Source organism: Eschrichtius robustus, chromosome 17 (genome assembly GCF_028021215.1).
Source record: "Eschrichtius robustus isolate mEscRob2 chromosome 17, mEscRob2.pri, whole genome shotgun sequence".
Classification (NCBI taxonomy): Eukaryota; Metazoa; Chordata; class Mammalia; order Artiodactyla; family Eschrichtiidae; genus Eschrichtius; species Eschrichtius robustus.
The window spans coordinates 83,806,266-83,824,279 of NC_090840.1; the positions used below are offsets into that span (position 1 = coordinate 83,806,266).

The 18,014-nt window shown below is 49.8% G+C and overlaps 1 protein-coding gene across 12 annotated transcripts in view; it reads right to left on the reverse strand.

The window, feature by feature from the left end:
- Nucleotides 1–2,458: 2,458 nt before the first annotated feature.
- The window catches only part of PTK2 (protein tyrosine kinase 2), a 255,666-nt gene continuing 240,110 nt past the window's right edge, over nucleotides 2,459–18,014 (reverse strand). For all 12 annotated transcript variants that reach the window (XM_068525379.1, XM_068525378.1, XM_068525376.1 and 9 more), the window contains 5 exons: nucleotides 14,072–14,111; nucleotides 13,629–13,735; nucleotides 8,314–8,469; nucleotides 6,536–6,616; nucleotides 2,459–3,705 (listed from right to left, as the gene is read on the reverse strand). In XM_068525379.1, coding sequence (XP_068381480.1) covers nucleotides 3,493–3,705; nucleotides 6,536–6,616; nucleotides 8,314–8,469; nucleotides 13,629–13,735; nucleotides 14,072–14,111 — 597 coding nt within the window. In that variant the 3' untranslated portion in view covers nucleotides 2,459–3,492. The remainder of the gene's footprint in view (nucleotides 3,706–6,535; nucleotides 6,617–8,313; nucleotides 8,470–13,628; nucleotides 13,736–14,071; nucleotides 14,112–18,014) is intronic.

Here is an 18,014-nt window from a genome sequence, read left to right on the forward strand (position 1 = left end):
AATACAGCTAACAAAAGATGTTTAAGATCTTTATTTACACTGAAAACAGCACGGCATTACTAAAATTAAAGATATAAGGGAATAGAGATGTATTAAGTTCATGTTTTTAAGACTCAACATTCTGAAGATATCTGTTCTCCCCAAAGTGACCTAAAAAGCCAATGAAGTTCCAATCACAACAATCCCTCCACCAGTTTTTCAGGTAAAATTACACTTGAGGTGCAGTTAAGAAAATGAACAGCCATGCCCCAGACTGGGAGAAAACGTGTGGGAAACAAGTATCTGACAAAGACTAGTATCTGGGACACAGAGGGAATTCCTAGCACCCAGTGGGTAGGAATTCCTATCTACCCAACAGAATGATGAACAGCCCAATTTTATTTTATTTAATTAATTAACTAATTAATTTATTTTGGCCATGCCACATGGCTTGAGGGATCTTAGTTCCCTGACCAGGGATCGAACCTGTGCCCTCGGCAATGGAAGTGCCGAGTCTTAACCGCTGGACCGGCCAGGGAATTCCCAAACAGCCCAGTTTTAAACAGGGCAAAATATGTGAGCAGAGGCTTCCGGGAAAGATATATAAATGGCCAGTAAGTATAGGAAAAGATGCTCAATATCATTGTACATTAAGAAACACAATTAAAATGAGATGGAACACATATTCACTAGAAAGTCTAAAATTATAAAAGACTGACAATGCCAAACACTGGTGAGAACGTGGAGCAGCAGGAAGGTTTATGTGTCGTTGGTTGGAGTGTAAAATGGTGTAATTACATTGGAAAACGGTTTGGCAGTTCTTAATAAAGTTGAACACTTACCATAAGTTCCAGAAATTTTGCTCATAGTTGTTTGCCCACGAGAAATGGAAACACGTGTATTTGTACACAAATGTCCACGGCGGCTTCATTCATAATAACCAGATTGAAAACAGCTCAAATGTCCCATCCACCAACAGGTGACAGGTGAACTGGCTGTGAGGCCACGGAGTACCATCAGAAATAAAGAAGAACAAATCCTGATGACGCAACAACACGGATATTCCAAAACATCACCGAGTCAAAGAGGCCAGAAACAGAAGAGTGCATACAGTAGTTCCAGAAGCAACCTGGCGTGTAAGACCAGACCTACGGTGCAAGAGACCAGGCCAGCGGCTGCCTCGGTGGGTGTGGGGACTGACGGGGAACTGGATGTACACGTTTGAAGAGAGTCATCCAGCTGTTCACTCAGCAGGTTCTTAACTCTGTGTGAATTACATCTCAATAAAGTTGATAAAAGGCAAGCAGGGTGGCTGCACCCTTCTGGGGAAGCAGTGGCTAGGAGGGACCCCCGGCAGACTTTTGGGGTGCTGGTGCTGTCCTGTTCCTGAGTCTGGGCGCCAGTGACATGAGTGTGCTCTTTTGCGAAAAATTCAATAAGCTCAACATTTACGTGCCCTTTTCTCTATTCAAATGACTCTTTACTTAAAATAATGTTAAAATACATGGAGCTGGAGAAAGACAGAGGGCGAGGTCGTGGGCAGGCCCGTATTCGCTTTCTTTACGGCTTCTCCTGGCCAGCGTGGACAGGGTCGAATGCCTCACTGGGTAGCTGTCGTCTGCAGCACCATGTGGCGGAGTCACGGGGTGGCCCTTCTGACGGCCCCGGGGCCACCGAGCCGGCCAGCCAACACCCTCCGCTATCTGTCTCCACCTGTCCTCGCAACCAAAATGCCTTTCCCTCTGACTGACAGGACGTTTCCAGACTTAACCTGCAGTTCTCGGTACGGGGCAGAGAACACGCGCTGCGGCCGTGGCTCACAGCCCCGCAGTGGAGCCCCCGGGAGCACGTGGAGCGCTTCATCGTTCACACCGCTCGTTTTATTTAACCTCACGATCACCATCCTAAAGACGAGGAAGCGGAGACTGGAGAGCCCGAGAGAAGCTCAGAGGGGCGACATCCCCGACCTTCTCTTCAGACGAAGAGGACGCCAGGCAGCCCAGAGGGGACTGACTCTGCTGCACACGGGGACGCGCGTTTTCCTGCAGGACACGCTCGAGTCCCTCCACTGGGGGCTGGGCCCCGGCTCTTCTCCCTCCAGGTCCGCAGCGCTGCAGACCCCAGTCCTGCGTGCCAGAGGCTCAGCGAGATGAGGCTGGGTCTGGGGTCTGTCACGCTGATGGCTCCCTTAAGAGAACAGGTTCCCCGAGGCTGGACAGGTGGCGGTGACACCAAGCCTGCGGAGGGAAGTCCTTCAGGGACGACATCACCCTAGCTCGGTTTCTGCATTTAACCGTGAAGATGGAACAAGAAGGTTAACTTATGAGGAATGTTCTTGACTTGTCGACAAGACAAAGAATAAAAGAAACTAATCATTATCGAGAGCTTTCCTGTATGTTAGTTTATCTGACAAGTCACCTGAGAAATTTCAAATGATCTGAAGGAACAAAACCAAAAGAAAGGATATTACACCAAGCACTTTACTGGTAACACCTTTTTAATAGGTCAAAGTAACTGTACAGTTCATTATATTCTTCCTGAGAATAATTTATATCCCCCAACAAACTAAAGAGAGGGCATATTTTTCAAAATTATTTAACAGAATGGATGGTAAAACTGGACATCAAAAGGAAACCAAATCTCTGTTTTGCCCAATTCTTTCCTGGGAAGACAGACACAATGAAGGGTTAGTTAACTCCCGCGGCTGTAAAATAGTCAACATGGCTTTAATCTTTCTTTATAAATTATATAAAAATGGAAAACAGGGATGGTTCCAGAACTTCTTCTCAACGCAGTTTGGAGGTGCTCTGGTACAAAGCATTTCTGCTTCCAAGAGAAATAACAGCGCTACAAAAAACTGGCACATTATTCTGGTGAAAAAAGACAAAAGTTTTTAGTGTGTTCTACAGCTAGTTTCCAACCAAATGCTTCACATACTCACATGAAAGTAAAAGGCAGGAAAGACAAGAGGGTTGTAGTTTTTTTCTGAAATTACTCAAGTCTTCAAAATATAGCTTTTATATTCTTTCTTTGTAAAGTGGTATTAGCATATTGCAACTGAACAGTGTTCTAACGACAAAAATTCCAGCCCGGAGAGTAAGTCTGCGGGTTGGCAAAGGGATTCTCAGCCCCTTGGGTTTCCTGGAATCCTCCGCTTCCTCCTGTCTTCTTCCAAGGACCAGTCCGGCCAGTTCAGGAACCAGTGCATCACTGCCTCGGCCGCTTCCACGAAAGTACATCCTGATGTGAACAAAATCTGTTCTTCGTGATTCTTTAAAAGCTTCTCATGTACAATTTTTATTCTGAGAAAAATGCCACATTTTGGATCCCGGACTTTTCTGAACACCATGATTAAAGAACCAAAACCAAAACAACCCACATCAAAATGCGGTTAAACTTGTATGAGATTTTCAACCAGCCTCAGCCAGAGTGTTGGCGCTGTGAGTGCTGGCGCCCACGGCCGGGCAGAGCCTCGCTGCTGGTGGCGGCGGAGCGGGGAGCAGGCCCCGGCACTCAGTGCGGCCTCGTCTGCCCCAGGGCCTTCAGTCTGGCCTGGTCGATGACATCGAGCAGGTTCTTGGCGTCCACGGCCAGGGCGTGTGCGGCCGTCAGCATCTGCTTCTTGTACTCCTGCTGCAGGCTGGTCATGACGTACTGCTGGGCCAGCTTCATCTTGTTGATGAGCTCCCCCAGGTCGGAGTTCAGCAGCTTCTGGGCCATCTCAATCTGCAAGAACAAGAGGGTCAGGAGAGCCTCCTGCAGCCAACACTCAGGGCATTCTTAGGCGCTTTTCTTAGGTGCCTCCAGGAGAAGAAACTTTCTTCCTTCCCCTAAACAAGACAGAACCTGGTCTTCACCTCCAGGCCCGCACGCTTTCTACTGCACCTGCTCCAAGACCTCCCTTTGCTATGCAGGAGATGGTTCAAGGATGTCACCAGACACTTGCTCCACTCTGATGTAAGCTCTAGACCCTTCCAAGCGGATCAGAGGTGGGAAGCGGGGGCAAGGGCGGTGGAAGGAGCCACAGGGCTGGAAAGCTTTGCTTGGGGTCTCTCGCGATCCCTCCGACCTGTGTACTTAACCAGCGGCGATCTAGCCACGTGCTCTTTCAACAATCAGCGAGCACTTACTGTACACAAGGCCCTTGGAGTCGTGGACTCAAGAGTGACCCAGTGTGCCTGTGCTCACAGCCCAGTGTGGGGGAAGCACGCACAGAGCTGCCCACCGCACGCGGGAAAATCACGCCATAGAAATGGGCCCGGGGAGGAGCAGTTCACTCCTTCTGAGAGGGGCGGAGACTCCACAGAGGAGAACTCGCCTGCATGTGGCCGAGACTGCGTGAGCCGGCTGGCTTCCTCCGTGAAGGGCCTCGTAAGGCCCCCCACGTTCACCTTGGTCCTGCTGAACTTAGCAACGGGGAGGCCTAAGGAATTTTAGGAAGGGGAATAACATAATCGAGACGGGGCTCTGGTGGCAGTGCGGCAAGTAAACGGAAGGGCAGGGAGAGCCCAGAGGTGGAGTAAGCAGCTGAGAGGCTGCTGTGATACCTCAGGGAAGAGGGGACGCGGCCGTGAGGATGGAGAAGCAAGGCCCGACCTGAGACTCGTGGGTGACACAGGCTGTCCGCACGTGCGTACGTGCGTGCGTGCGCGCGCGCGCGCGCGCGCGGTTCGTGCTGGGCAGGGTGGTGAGTGCATGCTGGTCCCACTGACCCTGCAAGCAGAATGTGCTACAGGGGCAGACGTCCCGCGGACAGCTAGCGCCCGGGGCACAGGGAGTGGGCCCACTCACAGCACAGAGGGTGAGGGCCTCAAACATCTGGATCTGTGGGCGTGGGGAGCCCTGCCAAGGACAAAAGCCATCTCTAAAACGCAAGTCCGGGGAGCACCTTGGGGGCGGCCACCATCGGGGCAGCAAAGAAAGGCTGGGGGTGGGGCGGGCAAGGCTCTGAAACTCCAGGGGTCTCGCCAAGGGGTCAGGGCGGTGGGGGGATGGCCTCCGGTGACCCCTGGGCGGGTGCAGTAGAGAGGTCAGGGACAGCTGGGTCCAGAGGGCGGGAGGGGAGCAGGAAGAAGCACACGGCGTGCGGAAGAACCAGGTACACAGAGGTCACTGCAGCCGTTATCAGCTCACGTAGCAAGTTAGAAGTGGTCCTGCCAAACTATCCACCCATTAGGGTACCACCTGCTTTTGCCTCTGGCACCTGGAGCGTCTTCATTCGGGGCAAAATCCTTGCTCACTGTGGAAAACCAATTAAATTTCTAATAAAGCAGATAAACTAGCTCATCTCCAAACTGGAGAGAAATATTAAGCTACACGGTGACACCAGTCAGAGGCATTTCCCAAAACGATTTAAGTGGTGTCATGCAGGCGAACTGACGCCACTTACAGGACCAGCTGCAGGAGCTGTGCCTGACGGCCCCGCGTGTCCAGACACCCTGCTGGGCGTGCTGCCCTCGGACACGACCTCCGAGGAGGACGCAGCCTCGCCGCAGACGTAAAACCTCAGCCTGACCGGGAGGAAGCATCAGCCTTTAGAGAACTTCCCTCAGCTCCACGTCAGGGAGGCTCTGGAACACGGGGGCCTACACTCTGTCGCAGAAGACGGCGCGGGGCTGAGGGGCTGCCCCAGGAGAGAGGCGCACAGACACGCTGGGCGGCGTCAGGGGCCACGTGAGCCCCAGGCCGTCTCCAGCCAGAGGGAGAAGCATTACTGGGGTGACTGGTGAACCCGGACCACCACCTGCTGACAGATGAGCACACTGGCCAGTGTTAAATTCCAGGACGTGGTGACCGTGCAGGGTAAGAGAACGGCCCGTTATTCGAAAACACAAACGCAAACACTAAAGGTAAGAGGGCGAGGTGCGCACAAGCGGCCGCAGGTGGCCCTGGAGAAGTAAAGCCTGCGCGTGCAGAGAGAGGCCGCAGACGGCGCAGACGGTGAAGGCGGCGCGGTCCGGGCGAGGGTGCTCGCAAGCTCTCGGTGCTGCTCTCAGAGCTTTTCCGCAAGTTTGAAATCATTTCACAGTAAAAACGAAGAAAACAGAAACAAGCAGAGTGCCTGCAGGGGGAAGGACAGATCACGCACCCCGAGAGAGAAAGCAGAAAAGTGGACACTGGAGCTGGAAGGGCGAGGCGCGGGAAGCGAGCAGGGCTGGGTGCAGACCCCAACGCTAAATAAGCCTATTTACTAGTTACGAGGAATGTTTATATCGCTGCTTTAAGTGGAAAACCAAGGTCACTTGCAAACTCGAATTTTTCCAGAGGAATTCGAGGAAGGAGGGCAGGATGCCTCTCGCGGTCCGTTTCCACAGCCTCCGTCCTCTCTCTGGAGGGTTCCAGGGCGGCAGCAGCCCCAATCCTGCGCTCCCCACCTGTCCTCACGGACGCCCCGTCCTTCAGGCCGGGACCCCACACGCGGTGCGGTGGCTCCACACGGCCCCGAAGGTGGACGGCCAGGCGCCGGAGTCCCGCCCTGGGGCCCGGCCAGGAGGTCACGCCTGCAGAGCGCGCGCTGTGCTCGCCCCGCCACACTGCCCTCTGGATGAGGCCCTACCTCTCGGTGGGTGCTGGCGGGCAGGACGGGAATGGTCTCATCCACGGTGGCCAACAGCGTCCTCAGGGCCAAGCCGACTTCCTAACAGACAGGACCACACCCAGCGTTAGGACGCACGTCAAGGAGTTTCACGCCAGCAATGACAGTGTTTCCTTCCAGTTACATGATTTTTCATTTCCGTTTCACCACTTTAGGGAAAATTTCTTTCTTTTTTTTTTTTTTTTTTTTAAAGGAAAATTTCTGTGTTTCTCTTCCACAGTGCTGAGCCTGATCTCATTAAGTTATGAGGCAATTTCCCCCAGATTCAGATCTCTGAATACTCACTGCTCTACTGTCTGGGGAACCGGGGAATGGAGGCTCATGTAAGAAAAGCCGCGAGGGTGCCCAGGGAAGGCGGTGCTGGGGCCGTGTGCGCTCCATGACTCTCTTCTCTCCCCAGTGCTTGCCAAAGCCTCGTGGGCCACCAAAAAGGATGTAACTGCTGCCACACGTGGGAACGACAGGTGGCAGTCTGCTATGGAGGCCATTCTGACCCCAGGGCTTCGTCCACTATGTACACGGAGCACAAGAGCCCTCCCCCTGCCACTCGGAGCTTAAAGGGACCAATTGTGATTAAAAACGACATGACGTTAGAGTTAAAATGTTTGTCGCTGTCATTCTTATGAGGGTCAGCTATGTAATGACTCAGGTGCTAAGTTATACATGCAGTATGAACAAGACCAGTATGGACATGCTAGTTATTGACACTGGATCAACAAAAAGAGTGTCATTTTGCCACAGTAATACGGTTAAAAAAGCAGCTTCTATAAAATCACCATAAAAAGTCTTATTATGTACAAAATTTTGATTGCTTTTGTATATTGTTGAGTTTATTAGTATTTTTTAAAAACCCGTCTGTGGTTCATGCAAGTGCACCCTTAAGAACTTCGGTTATAAGTGTATGGGAGTATAGCCTAAAAACGAAACCAGAATGGATTAACTGTGCTGCCCACAAAACATCACGGCTTCCAAGCAGCTACTCCACACTGATGGTTTAAAAGAAGCGGTGCCAGAGACTGCTCCTTGGTACGCTAAAAACGGTGTTCGGTCCTGCAACTCAATGACAAAAAGCCAAACAAGCCTATTAAAAAGTGGGCAAACGACTTGAACAGACATTTCTCCAAAGATGACACACAAATGGCCAACACAAAAAAGCACACGAAGAGATGTTCAACCTCACTAATCATCAGGGAAATGCAAATCAAAAGCACAGTGAGGTACCACCTCACACACATTAGGACGGCTACTATCAAAAAAAAAAAAAAAAAACACACAAAAAAACAGAAAATAAAAAGCGTTAGCGAGGATGGAGAGAAACTAGAACCCTCGTGCACTGCTGATGGGAATGTAAATTGGTGCAGCCATCGTGGAAAACAGTATGGTGTATCCTCAAAAAATTAGGAATAGAACTACCATACGATCCAGCAATTCCACTTCTGAGTAAATGCCCAAAAGAACTGAAAGCAGGGTCTCCAAGTGTCATCTGTCTTGGCACTTTAACACTGTAATTACCTCCCCTAAGTCATAATGGCATCAGACTGTGAGTATTCTGCATCTTCCCTCACTCAAGATCACATGTATGAGCAGCAGTTATTGACAGACTCTGTTGCTCAGGACATTCCGGGGTCAAGGTCGGGAATGGCCGTGATCACCACGTGATGCAGACCTCCTGAAGAGTCAGGCTGGGCCCGAAGGGCACAGGGAACGCCTCCTGCTCCACGTGACGGGGCTGAGCTCACCTTCACCATGGGGACATACTCCTCTGGCGGGGCTGGCTGGATCCTGCTGGACATCTCGATGACCGCTCTCACCAGGCCCGTCACGTTCTCGTACACCCTGTCATTGGAGCGGTCCAGGTTGGCGGTGGGAGGGGGGCTGATTTCCTGGGGCTGAAGCTGCCAACACAGAAGCCGGTTATCTTTCTATCCTCCAGCAGATGGCGTCATATCACTGCAACTAGGTTAGAAAGGGTCTCTAAAAGAGATCAAAGCAGATCACATAACTGATCTTCTTGTCTTAGGGGACACAGTTCAGCTTGGGGATGACCGCAAAGCAATTCATCCAAGTGACAAATAAATAAGGCACCTTTTTTTCTAACTTTGAGCTCAGTTAAAGGAAATGAGATGGAATCACACACATTATGCTAAAAGCCCCCGGATTCATTCAGAGAAGTGATTCACTGTCCCCCCCAAAATCATTCACCAAAAGAGAAAGAACCCAGATATTTTACATCTCTCTGAGGATTTAGAGACAGTTGGCTAAGGGGTCAAGTGTTCTACATTGAGACTATAAGAACTTCCACTTAGTTTGAATTTTGCAGTAAAACCTCTATGGCTCAGCTTAATTGCCTTCAAACCACCTAAATGGAAACGTGTATTCCTTTTATGGTTATAAAAAGTGGGCAAATGCAAGTCTTCTTTAAACGGACACCATCTGCTTCCAGAACGCTGCTGACGTGGGAGCTGTGCAGGTGCTGCTCTGTTGGTGGGGGGGCGGGCACTGCCCCCTCACCCGCAGCTGTGATGGGGGTGAACATATGTAAAACTGCCCGTCCCAGGGCCCGGGCACAGAGAGACTTCAACAAATGTTATCCAAGACAACCTGAGCCCTGAAGGCTGCACAAGGGCCTCTAGGGAACCTTCAGCGTACTGAAAAAGTCGAATTGGCCACCCTAGGCACAAAAAGGACTGCACACGGCTACTTGGAGAAGACTAAATGACAGCGCCCAACAGTTGTTCATTCATCAATCTGCTGCCAGTGCTCAACTCTGGGTGCCCACCCCTGAGCCCTGAGACACAAAGGGACGAGAACGTTCCCTCCCTGCGGAGATGTTCACGTCTCACTCTTGGGCAAATACAAATGCTGCTTTTGGTGACAAACCAAGCAAAAGCACCCTCCCCAGGCTTCCCGATTCCTGGTCCAGAGTCGCATGCAGAGCGGGGTGCGATAGAGAGCTGGACAGACACACAGATACCATGTGCTTACCCTCCACGGCTATTGTCGAACGGAAGGTGAGGACAAGTTAAAGAAATTTATCAGAGAAAGGGAAAAAAGAAAAACAATATTAATAAAGGCAGCAGACAAAACCCCCGTAAAAACACATGAGCAGAACAAGAGGAGCGAGTTTCTGCCTGTCGGCTCAGTTCGCGGGCCATCAACGTGTAGCCGCTGGGCCGTCTGTTCAGGGCACCCGCACACTCAGTAGGGGTCTGCCATGCACCATGCTTGTTTTCACAAATAAATGAGGAAAACAACATGCAAAGCCCGAGAATGACAATCTGGCAGCCGTGCAAGAATCCAAAGAATTAAGGGTCTTTAAAAAGAAAGAAAGCGTATCTATGCTTGTATTCACGGAAAGCCGCCCATTGGACATCTGAGTGATTCTGGAGAAACTGCACACCCTCACTCCCTGGGCCTGGTCCCAACATCCAACATCCCTGGAAATGGCCTTCGACCTAGCCAGCCTGCTGTAATACAGATGCCTGGCTTGGGGCTGTGTTTAAAGATATCAGGAGCTTATTTTAAAAACTAAAACACAAAACCCTTCCTTTGAACCAGTTCTTATGGTTGGGTTCCTTTACTTTAAACTTAGAAATTTTAATGTTTTTTTTTCTCTACAGTTTAAACCAAGCCTATTCTACTGTAACATAATAGGCAACGTTAATTGAGAGAAATATGGATTTCTTGACCTTTCCTTAGAATTGTCTGAAAAAAGTATACCCTTTGGTATAGAAGTTTAGCAGAGCCCTAAATTCTGAGGTCCAACCCTCCACACTGTCTGTTTTCTGTGCACTAGAAAAAGGGAGGTTACTCATGGCAGCATCACTTCCAAGAGAAGCCCTGTCAGCATTTTATCTTCTGCACTGAGATGCTGAATGGGGCAGGAGGGCCAGCTCAAAGGGGATCAACGTAAAAGGCTGTGTTTCCTCAGGAGGCGGCTGGGGCTCCATCAAGAAGAACTACAGTTCTGGACTCCAGGAGGTGAGGGTGGTTTGTCCTGACCCGTTCAAAGCTTCTGCTCTTTTGTGTTCACCCTTTGCCCAACTGTCACAGAAGCGCTGTCACAAAGCTTCCGGGGGCCATTCACAGGGACCCTCCCAAAGGCACCAGCTTGGTGTGCAGAGACAGCTGTCACTGGTTTCCTACCTTCTGGAGCTTGACCACTTGGAGGCCCCTTGGCAGGCAGTTAGGACACACCACTGCCCGCAGGGACGCAGCCAATCCCAACCACTTGAGGTGGCGGGCGGGGCGGGGGTCGGTCCTCAAAGACTCCGATAATTCAGAGCCGAAATGTAAAGCCACCAAGGAGAAACCGAGACTGATTTCTGGCTAGGAGTTGGATGAACTACTTCAGTTACACCCAGGTAAAGGTAAGCATTTCTGTATTAAAAGAGTACTGTTCTTTCAGGCTGGATTTGATAACCTCTACCAAACGGACATGTCATGAAGAAGTAGAGACATATACTTCACACTTACTAATTATTAAAAAATGTTTACTGAGTGTATTTTTTTTTTTTTTTTGGCCACGTTGGGTCTTCGTTGCTCTGCGCAGGCTTTTCTCTAGTTGCAGCAAGCGGGGGCTACTTTTCGTTGCAGTGCGCGGGCTTCTCATTGTCGTGGCTTCTCCTGTTGCGGAGCATGGGCTCTAGGCGCGCGGGCTTCAGTAGTTACAGCATGCAGGCTCAGCAGCTGTGGCTCGCGGGCTCTAGAGCGCAGGCTCAGTAGTTGTGGCGCACGGGCTTAGTTGCTCCACAGCATGTGGGATCTTCCCGGACCAGGGACCGAACCCGTGTCCCCTGCATTGGCAGGCGGATTCTTAACCACTGTGCCACCTGGGAAGTCCCCTGAGTGTATTTTTAAAAATATTTATTTATTTATTTGGCTGCGTGGGGTCTTCAATTGCGGCGCACAGGCTCTTTGTTGCAGCGCACGGGCTTCTCTCTAGTTGTGGTGCATGGGCTCAGCAGTTGTGGCACGCGGGCTCTAGAGCGCAGGCTTAGTTGCCCCGCAGCATGTGGGATCTTAGTTCCCCCACCAGGGATCGAACCCGTGTCCCCTGCATTGGAAGGCGGATTCTTAACCACTGGACTGCCAGGGAAGTCCCCTCCTGAGTGTACTTTAAGTAAGCACACTTAAAAGATTCCTTTCCATAAAGATTTCTACTTGCTCAATACCCTATAATAAGGGTATTTCCCAATTATATTTATTCAAATGTAAAAAATGAATATAGGTCAGAATTCTAAGCTGGTATCTGATCCACTTTTAAAGTTGGCTTTTCATTGCAATACAAGCCCTTTTGAAAGTTTCTTCTTTCGCTTATGAAAAATGAAAGAAGTTCATTAACCCAATTTCTCTCTTTCCTTTTAAAATTTATGTCAAGAAACCACACTGGGAAAGGGTGTATCCTCCTTTGCTCCTCTGTGGTGCTAGTGGAGCTGCAGGGAGGCTTCTTGGGCCTGGAGGCCCAGACGCTGGGGGCAGCCCCCAGGACCAGCACCCTGATTTCCAGGAGCTGACTGCCCGACCCTTGGTGCAGGGGCGCCTCTGGCACCGTGGTTCCTGCGTTAGGCTCCGCAGGGAGCAGGCTGGTCCCAGACAGTGCCAGCTGCTTCACTACTGGTCACCGCCCTCCAGCTGTGGGCTGGCTCGCAACTGGAGATGACATTTTCTCTGCCTGGGGACAACCTCTCCGACTCGCTAAGATGGCACTACACCTGCTTCTATCCAGGAATCAGCCGCTTGGCTCTGGGGGTAAACCTGGAGCGGCAGCACACGTGTGTGTGTGGAAAGCCAGGTCTGCCACTAGGTGCTGGTCCAGCTATGGGGAGGCCGTAACCTTGAACACGCCCTGTAACTTCTGGGAACTGCAGCCGCCTCATGCCACAGGTGGGAACAATAGGAAGACCACCAATTCCGTGAGGCTGATGTGAGGATTTAAAATACACGGGGCAGGGTCTGCCACAGCAGGTGGCACTCAATGAATGGTGGTTATTAGTGAAACAAAGCTTATCTTAACCGATCCCGTAGCTATTGAATTCTAAGATGTACCTTTTTCTACGCACCACGAAGAAGGAAAAAAATGCCAGTTAAATTACCGTCTTGATTTTAGAGATATCAAAATGTGAAGACAGGGACTTCCCTGGCGGCGCAGTGGTTAAGAACCTGCCTGCCAATGCAAGGGACATGGGTTCCACCCCTGGTCTGGGAAGATCCCACGTGCCACGGAGCAACTAAGCCTGTGCGACACAACTACTGAGCCTGCAATCTAGAGCCCGTGAGCCACAACTACTGAGCCCGCATGCTACAACTCCTGAAGCCCGCGCGCCTAGAGTCCGTGCTCCGCAACAAGAGAAGCCACCGCAATGAGAAAGAAGCCTGCGCACCGCAATGAAGAGTAGCCCCTGCTCGCCGCAACTAGAGAAAGCCCGCACGCAGCATCGAAGACCCGATGCAGCCAAAGATAAATAAATAAATTAATTAATTAATAAAATAAATAAATAAAACGTGACGACAAAATGTATCAGAATTGAGAAGTAGGACATATTTTGAGAGATAACTGACCTAATGGAAAGTGGAGTGTACCCCTCTCCTTAAACGGGCACACAGAGGAGGCGGCCGTGGTCCCCAGCACACGCTGCTTTACACACGCTGGCCCCAGACGGCAAAGGATGGAAGTCGCCCACTAGGCCACACTGACACACTTGGAGACACTCAGCCTACAGAAGGCCTTGCTTTCCCCAGGCGTCCTGGTTTGATTCATTTGTAAAACCAGAAGCCACCCCAGCACTTTTATCTCAAAGAAACATTCTGTCTGGTAAGAGGAAAATGTCTTCAGAATGTTAAGATCTGACTGAGGCCCTAGAATCTATCACATGAGAGAAGAACAGAAAAGAGAGTTTTCCAGTAAAGTTTGTCCTGACTCAGAGGAGTCTGGAGCCGACCAAGGAGCCCTCCCAATCCCACCGAGCCCCGACCCCACTGCACATCGCAGGGTCATCGCCCAGAGCGAAAGGCTCCGTGGGGTCCTGGGCTGCGCACAGGCTCTGGTGCTCACCTTGACACCCTCATTGTAATTGTCCCCGGGGCTGCCGAGGCTGGCGAGGCTGCTCAGGTGCCCGGGGGCTCCGGGACGCGGTGGTTTCTTTGGTGGAGCTGCAGGATCTGGTAAAGGAATGAGTCCCATTACGTAACGTGCATTGATGAAGAGAATGGAAACAACCCCCAAACAAACAAACACGGATTCGTGTTATTACAACAGAAGCTAATCTCGGAGAGGGCACCCTACAGAGGTGTTTCTGATGCATTAGAGCAGTAAAGTCTGTTTTCCAACATTCTAGTCGTGGGCTGAATTTGGTAAACATCATACTTGCTATGGTCTGTAGGGGGAAGAGTGTTAACACAACATGAGGTTTTTCAAAGCTAAGAAACTATACCTCAAAACCCCCGCCCCTCCAAATTATACAAATCTTGTGACACTCCATTCATTTCTTCATTTACCTGGTTTGCCCACAGGCTGATATATGTGCTGGTTTCCAGTCTGTGGGAAAAGAAAAAGCCGGGTCAGTGCAGCAGGGCGCACAACAGGATAACAGCCTCCCCTGCCCACCCTCTCCACCCACCCCCTTGACCCCTGGGCTAAACGCTGGGGTCAAAGACCAGGGCTTCCCTGGTGGCGCAGTGGCTGAGAATCTGCCTGCCAATGCAGGGGACATGGGTTCGAGCCCTGGTCTGGGAAGATCCCACATGCTGCGGAGCAACTAGGCCCATGAGCCACAATTACTGAGCCTGCGCGTCTGGAGCCTGTGCTCCGCAGCAAGAGAGGCCGCGATAATGAGAGGCCCGCGCACCGCGATGAAGAGTGGCCCCCGCTTGCCGCAACTAGAGAAAGCCCTCGCACAGAAACGAAGACCCAACACAGCCATAAATAAATAAATAAATTAATTAATTAATAAAAATTAAAAAAAAAAAAAAAAAAAAAGACCAACAAGACGGGGGAGGGGCCTGCCTTCAAGGCCTCAGGTGGGGACAGGGGATTAGGCTAATAAGCAAATAATGCCAATGGGGTATGGGATAAGGGCTGCCATAGAAGGAGTCACGATGGGAACACGGTCAGGGGTGGTCACACCAATTTCAAATCTTCTTTAAAGAAATTATGCCCATGGAGGTCTCCAGCTCAACTTCATGGGTGTGAAATCTGTCCTGTGTCCGGAAACTCTCCCCCACCCCCTCCTTCTCTGATTACAAGAAGGAGTGCCGTCAGGCACAATGACGATGAGAAGAGGTTTCCTAGCACTGGGATGTCTATGTTGTCACTGTCACCTGAAGAACCTGGTGTGACACCTCCATCCGTTCTGGACAAGCCACAGGCCCAGCCAGGAAGCCAAACCACCCCAGGCACAGGAAAAAAGGCAGGTCCACATAGGACCAGCCCCAGTCTAGGGTGTCACACCTGCTGCTACGATTACAGCCACTTATCCTAGGCTGACTGAATGAAAAGAAGTATCTTCAAACTATATCCTTTTGAAAAGAGGGACTTTCCTTGCTTATTTTGAAACAATAAACTGGCTGAAATACATATACTTTAAGGTGCTTTACTTTTACTGAGTAGACATCCACTTCTTTAAAATAAAGGACCATGAGACAGCACACAGTCACAACTGCTCCTTGCCCAGGATCACGGCTGCTTCCAGCAGGCCACTGAACACTCCCGATTTGAAAGACTAGAGAAACCCTCCGAGCGGGAAGGTGTGAAGAAGGAGGACTCCTTGACACAGTGGGAAGCGGGCCAAAACCCTGCAAAGAGACAGACTGTGGCTATGCTGTGCTGTGCTCACTGGCCAGCAGTAAAAAGACTTAAAGAATTTCCTGATACTCAGGGAACAAGAAAGTGCGATAATTAGAAAATCCTATCCTCAGAACTTTCTGGATCAGTTCAACAAATGTTATGTATGTCCCTGTGTGCAGAGGCTGACGGGCTGGGTAGCGGGCCGGGCCGGGCTCTGGTTCTGCTGCGTGTGCAGTGCTGGCCCTGGAGGAGCGAGTCACTCACCGGTTTGAGGCTTTGGTTTTCCCGTTTGAACGCGGAGGCTAGTGACACTTACCCCCTATGGGGGGGTTGTCACAAAATGAACATGCTGCCAACTTGCATATTATTTTGAAAATCCAAAGTTTTTTTTTTTTAGACATATGTTTTTCTTTAAAATTTTAATAAATTTATTAATTTATTTATTTTTAGCTGTGTTGGGTCTTCGTTTCTGTGCGAGGGCTTTGTCCAGTTGCGGCCAGCGGGGGCCACTCTTCATCGCGGTGCGCGGGCCTCTCACTATCGTGGCCTCTCTTGCGGAGCACAGGCTCCAGACGCGCAGGCTCAGTAACTGTGTCTCACGGGCCCAGTTGCTCCGCAGCATGTGGGATCTTCCCAGACCAGGGCTCGAACCCGTGTCCCCTGCATTGGCAGGCAGATTCTCAACCACTGCACCACCAGGGAAGCCCCCAAATAGTTTTTATTTTTACTTTTTACGCACACAGACGGGATCAATTTCCGTGAGGCAGTGACTAGAGTCTATTAACTAGCTCAGACCTACTGACAGTCTACACTGCTTTCCAGCCAAACGTTTCTTCCTGAAACTGGGGCCCATTTTCAAAAGTGTTAAGTTGGAGCACTTTGAGAAGTGGGCCAAACCAAATAGTTATCTTAGTAAAGGATAGAAGCAGAAAAGCCAGCAACCGTCAGCGTGTGTTATGAGCCCCACAGCTTAACCCAGACCTTGGAGGGGAGAGGCCTGCAGAGCAGGCTGGCGCTTGGTCACGCTGAGTGCCCTGTCCGGCGTCTGGCATGAGGACCAGCGACCTTGGGCAAGTTTCCTACGAGCCTCGGTTGACTCATTTGTGGCGTGTGGATGGCACGGCGCCTGACCTGACAGGAGTGCTGAGGACTCATGAGGTGACAGGAGGGAAGCACCCAGCGCAGCACCCGCTCCATCAGGACTAAGCACGCCTACTGTCACCCAGGCCTGGCGTGCGGCAAGTACTATGAGATCACAAGCGGCCCCGTCATGCGTTGTCTGTTTCACAAAGTGTTTCTCAATAATCCTTCTGTCTCATCATTCACTCATTCATTCACTCACCCCACATACGTTCTGGGTGCCTGCTACATGCCACATCTTGGAACAAACAGGATTTTCCTTTTCTAAAAAATGTTCCTATTAGTGATGTTATAAATAGCTGGTCCCTTGAATAGGGTTTACTTTCATGCTTATTCTCACTCTTTCCTCTTAACAATTTGGGACCAACTGCTCAAAATATGTTATCATTTTTTTAATTGAAGAAGTCTTGATGCACACTGTAAGCTACAGGTGTACAGTATAGTGATTCACAGTTTTTAAAGGTTATGCTCCATTTGTAGTTATTATAAAATATTGGCTATATTCGCTGTGTTCTACAATACATTCTTGCAGCTGATTTCTTTGGCCGCACCGTGTGACTTGCGGGATCTTAGTTCCCTGACAAAGGATTGAACCCGGGCCCTGGCAGTGAAAGTGCCGAGTCCTAACCACTGCATCGCCAGGGAATTCCCATTGTAGCTGATTTTATACAAAACAGTTTATACCTCTTAATCTCCTACCCTTGTATTGCCCCTCTCCACTGTTAACCACTAGTTTGTTCTCTATATCTGAGTCTTTTTGTTATATCCACTAGTTTGTAAGTGATATTATACAATATTTGTCTGTCTGACTTATTCACTTAGCATAATACCCTCCAAGTCCATCCATGTTGCTGCAAATGGCAAAATGTCATTTTTTTGGCTGAGTAGTATTCCATTGTATATATACACCACAGCTTCTTTATCCATTCATCTGTTGATGAACTTGGGTTGCTTCCATATCTTGGCAATTATAAATAATGCTGCCATGAACGCTGGAGTACATGTATCTTTTCAAATTAATGTTTCTGGTTTTTTTCGGATATATGCCCAGGAGTGGGATTGCTGAATCATATGGTAGTTCTATTTTTAGTTTTTTGACACCTCCATACTGTTTTCCACAGTGGCTGCACCAATTTACATTCCCACCAGTGTACAAGGGTTCCCCTTTCTCCGCATCCTCACCAACATTTGTTATTTGCGTTCTTTTTGATAATGGCCATTCTGACCAGTGTGAGGTGATATCTTACTGGGCTTTTGATCTGCATTTCTCTGATGATTAGCCATGTTGAGCATCTTTTCATGTGTCTGTTGGCCATCTGCATTTCCTCTTTGGAAAAATGTCTATTCAGGTCTTCTGCCCATTTTTTAATTGGGTTGCTTTGTTTTTTTTTGACATTGAGTTGTATGAGCTGTTTATATATTTTGTATATTAACCCAATATCAGTCATACCATTTGTAAATATTTTCTCCCATTCAGTAGGTTGTTTTTCATTTTGTCAATGGTTTCCTTTGCTG